Raw genomic sequence first — 4,755 nt, 5'->3', positions numbered from 1 at the left:
CACGCATTCTGGCCACGCGCCACCGTCTCCGACCGCCATTCTTCGGAGCCGCCGTGCTTGGCCACCGTCAGTCCGCCGTCGGGAAGCCGCCGCCGCATCGCCGCCGCACCTTCGCCGCCGCTGGTAACTTTTCCAGTAAGCCACCGCCCCTCTTCCATCGCCGCCGGTGACCTGAGCCGGTGACTCGCCGGTGACTCAGCCAACTCGGCTGAGTCGACTCGGTGAGTCAACTCGGTGACTCAGTCAACCGGTGGTTTGACTGGTTTAAATCGATTTTGGGCTGGTTAGGTTAAACTGGTTGGTTATTGGAAATTAATTTTTGGTTAGAAGTAAGCCGAATTGCAATTAATTAGGATCTGGTTCAATTGAATTCGAAATCGGTTATGGTAAACCGATCGGTTAGGTCAAATTGATTTCTGGTCAAGGGTTGACCGGATTGACATTTGACCAGCGGGTTGACTTTTCTCTAGACATTGACCAGACCCGTTTTAAACCCGAAAGGCGTTCTGACTCGATTTTTCACCCTGATTTCAGATTTGGAGTCTATTTGAGCATCTGGAGTTCATAGATACCACTTCTTCTTGTTGCTAAGGTGCGGGCTTTTCCGTTTAAATCCCGAACTAGTTTAGTACTACCGTTATGAAAAGTTTAGTTTCAAAACATGATCCGTCTCTGTGAATCGAGTCTGTTTGAGAGTCTTGCTTGTTTATTATTATTATTGATTAATAAACCGGAAATAGGATAATAGAGGATTCAACTGTTGATTGAAATGATTGATGTTAAGAATTGTTATATATATGTATATATATGCGAGTCCAAGTGTGGAGATTTGCGGGGTGCAGAGACGTCTGTACTGGCTGCCTATGTTTGAGGAGTTTTGCGGGGTGCAGAGACGTTTGCACTGACTGCCATGTTTGTGGAGATTTGCGTAGGTACATAGACGTTTGTACTTACGACGCTTTAGAGATTTGCGGAGTGCAGTGTGGACTACTGTGCTAGCGACGCCTGTAGAGTTATATATGTATATCCTTATGAGGAGAATGCGGGGTGCAGAGAATAGCTATGTACTATCATCGCATTGTTTGTCGTTGTATGGTGCAATAGGCATATGATTGTTCTGTGTGGTGTAATAGGCACCGTGATTGTCTCATGCTAGAGCTAGGCCTACATAGTTGTAGTGCTATGAACTGAGTCAGTGGTTTGCGGTTTAGCATCTCATACCTCACTGGGCGATTCCCTTGTCGCTCACCCCTCCTTCTTTCCCCCTTTCAGGTGAGACCGACGAGCAGGAGTGATTTTCGGACCGGTGCTATTGGGCTTTTAGGCTTCTATCGTTTTATCGCTTTTATCGTTATCGGGCCTCTAGGCTTTTGGGCTTTTATCGTTTATGTTATTTCTTATTTCAGACTTCTCGTCTTTATATTTCAGAATTATGTTGTCTTTATTTATTTCGGACTTATGTTGTTATCAATACTTTCATTTTGACTTATGGTATCGTATTGACTTTTATATTATGATATGGAGATTATTATTATTATTATTTCGATTTTATTTAATTTCCGCTTTTATTTATTTATTATATCCCGAAAAAACCGGGTGTCACAACACTCTTTATGGTTCTGTTAAAGAAATTAAACTCTCTTCTGACATTTGTTTGGTGTTTGGCAGGAAATGATCATCTTACCAAAGCCATTGCATTTTCGGGCCCTGAGTTATGTTTGCTTGCCTTGGAAGGTAATTTTTCTTAATTAAATTTTGCTCATCATGTTTCAATTTACTTGTCTCAAATACAAGCAGAATGTAGTGTTCAAGAAACATTGCTGAGCACTATCTATAATTTTGTCTTCAAGCAGGGGATAATTGATTGTTGATTGTTGTGGGTTAACGTAGAAATATACGGAATTGCGGCATCTACTGTATAGATTTTTCATAAAATAAACTACGCCAAGAGAATGTTATGAGTACCTATCAGAGAACTTCGGTGAAATATGCTAAATGTTTCTTAATTTTTAAATGCGTGAAGGATATACAGTGCTTTTTATATTTGATTGTTTGATATCCTTTTGGTATTTTTTTTTGCCATTTTTACAAAGGCAGCTTCTGTGATCGAACTAGCTTAGTTTTATAAGGAAAATATAAGCTGAAAAGAAACTCACTCCATCAGTTGAGAGTATTGTACCTGTAATTAACGTCGTTGTATTTTTCTGTTTTTTCCTTCCAAAATATACAGGTCTTTGCATTTCATCTTACATTGCTGACAAGGATGATGCAGCTGCTCTTCAGCTGGATGAGATTTACCAGGTTTGTTTTCTTTATTCTACCGTGTGTAATCAAATGTCTCTATCTGCTCTCACAGTTGACCATCATCACCAGATGTTTTTGGAGAGGATGGAACTAGAGAAGAAGAGAATGCAGGATAGAATGGTTTACAGTGAGAATGATAATATTGAAAATAGATCTGCTGCATGCTGTATTTTTCGCCCAGAGATTGTGGCTACAGGGTTTGGATTTAGCAGTTGGATGGAGATATATTCTATTGCTAGAAGTGAAAGTAGTTCGTTAGATGTAGAGTTACTTGCTGTACTTCAGCACCTCTTGGTGGCACAATCTACTGAACATAAGGTTAGTGAATAATTGAATTAAAATGTCGATGTGGTGCACTACTCTTTGTAAATCCCTGGTTAAAATCAAGCTTCCTGTTTACTTCTCTAAAACTTACTTTACTTAGTTGCAGGATCTTTTGGATATTCGAAATCTGCTTAAACCTGCTCTAGAGTATTCCTTATCCTCAACAAGACCTCCACAGACTCTTGTAGCTCATCAAAAACTACTGTGGGCAATTGATGCCCGTGCCTCTGTCCTCCGGGGTAAATAAAGTCGGATCTTCAATTACTTTTGTCTACTTAAGTTATCTGGTTTCTTATATTTGGCTTTGTTGCAGTGGACACCAAAATTGCTGGTTTTGTTCTCGAAATGTGGTACTGGTGGCATTCTGTTTTGTGGAAAAATTGTCAAATCGGTCTCATGGTAAACAAAACTAAATGACTTTTGTTCAGTCGTTCCTAGATTGCGCATTATGTAACATATTTCTTTCATCTCATTCATGTTCACGGGGCGTACAGAGTATCTCAGAGATCGGTAACTGTCGGATTATGTCGCCTTCTATGCTGATTCAGCCTGTGAAAACAGCTACCATTGATCAGATTCTGTAAGTGATGTAACTCCATTAAACGGTGTGAAATCTTAGCATTTGGTGTGGCAGCTAACATGTTTTATACTTTTCCTTCAACTTTGGTATACCTAACATTTATTAGCGACAATTATTGATGCATTGTACTGTGATTGCAATGCTTACCCCCCAGGATAATACACTTTCAATGTTGCATGATGAAAAACTAGGGTTTCATTAACAAAAAGTAAAAGCTTTTTTATTAATGTTTTTGCAGGGATAATCCTTTTGCTGTTAAGGACTATCCTCTTCATTTTTTTTGAAGCACAACTTTTTCATTAACTTCAACTTGCTTGATTACAAATAATAGAGGGAATTGTCCATACTCTTTGATTGAAAGGATAAACTACAACAGCATAAGATAAAAAGGATAGGTCTTCAAAAGAAGAAGATGACAGCGAACTCAAGACGGTGCTTGAATGCGTTAATGTAGCTTTCACGACATGGTCGGACAGCAAATAAATAGTCACCTTAAATTGTGACGTTGACATCCAATCAGCACCTCGGAAATTTCTTTCTGCTTCACGAGTTCTATGGAAAAGCGCACAATCCTACCAAGAAATGCCTGGTTCCTTACTATCAATAGCGCGTTCCCTTTTCCAACAGGTACGGAGTCGTGATACGCTTTAATATTATAATCTGTTTCTTTTCACACTGATTTTGATCATGATTTCAACCTTTGTAGATGGTGTATACGCACCAAAAGTCATTTAAGCCTGAAGTGTTTGCGGATATTAAGTCTGCATTTCATGCGGTTGAGAAGAAACAGAACAAGGTATAGTTCCAAAGTTTTTTTTTTCCCATTCATTCTTCTGTCTTTCCTGTAAAACATATTGGAATCTTCTTAAAAGTTCAGAATCTTTGTGGAGAAATGTTGGGGATGGATTTAACCCATCCACAAAGCCCATCGAACAAAAGGCCCAATCCAGTAAGCCGGATTGCCATCAGCTCGGAAGCCGATGCTCAAGGCTTCGACTTAACCAAGGAATGCTTTTAGTCGAAGCGGAGAGCAAACAGAGCGCGATCGATCGACTAAACAGCTCAGGGCGAGCATTCACCTAATCAGGCCCGAAAGGCCGACAAGGCCCAATCAACTAAAAGGAGATTAGGTTAAGACGATCGAACAGACTATAAAAGGAGAGGAAAGCAAAGAAGAAAGATATCGACACTTAGCTACACAAACTCGGCGGCGAGATTAGGATTTATTGTCCGTACAATCATCTCTCTGCTGTTTGTATTTTTCCGGTTTAAGCTCTCACGAGCTCCGGCTCTTTTACTTTCTCCACCTTTGTAACCTCATCTCGAAATCTAATAAACGCCTCTGTTCGTCCCATTTTTAGTATTGTTTACTCTATCCGAGACCAATCTCACCTTAAACAATTGGCGCCCACCGTGGGGCCGAACAGACCCAGTGTTTCTAGACCGAAATGACCACCGGAGGTACGAACCCAGATACCTCAGGAGAGGAGCCGGCACTCACACCTCCTCCGCCTCCTCCCCTTCTTTCGTCGGAGTTCAAGAGCACA

General features: G+C 40.6%; 1 protein-coding gene across 1 annotated transcript; it reads left to right on the top strand.

Moving 5' to 3' along the window:
• The first annotated feature begins 2,520 nt into the window (after positions 1 to 2,520).
• On the top strand, positions 2,521 to 3,259 carry LOC106321412. Its single transcript, XM_013759685.1, has 4 exons — positions 2,521 to 2,622; positions 2,735 to 2,867; positions 2,942 to 3,027; positions 3,123 to 3,259. Exons 1-4 carry the CDS (start codon positions 2,521 to 2,523, stop codon positions 3,210 to 3,212), a joined length of 411 nt encoding a protein of 136 aa, XP_013615139.1. The 3' UTR covers positions 3,213 to 3,259.
• Positions 3,260 to 4,755: the final 1,496 nt, after the last annotated feature.

This window comes from Brassica oleracea, unplaced genomic scaffold, assembly GCF_000695525.1.
Source record: "Brassica oleracea var. oleracea cultivar TO1000 unplaced genomic scaffold, BOL UnpScaffold01586, whole genome shotgun sequence".
NCBI lineage: Eukaryota > Viridiplantae > Streptophyta > Magnoliopsida > Brassicales > Brassicaceae > Brassica > Brassica oleracea.
This window is presented reverse-complemented; position numbering and strand designations above follow the sequence as displayed.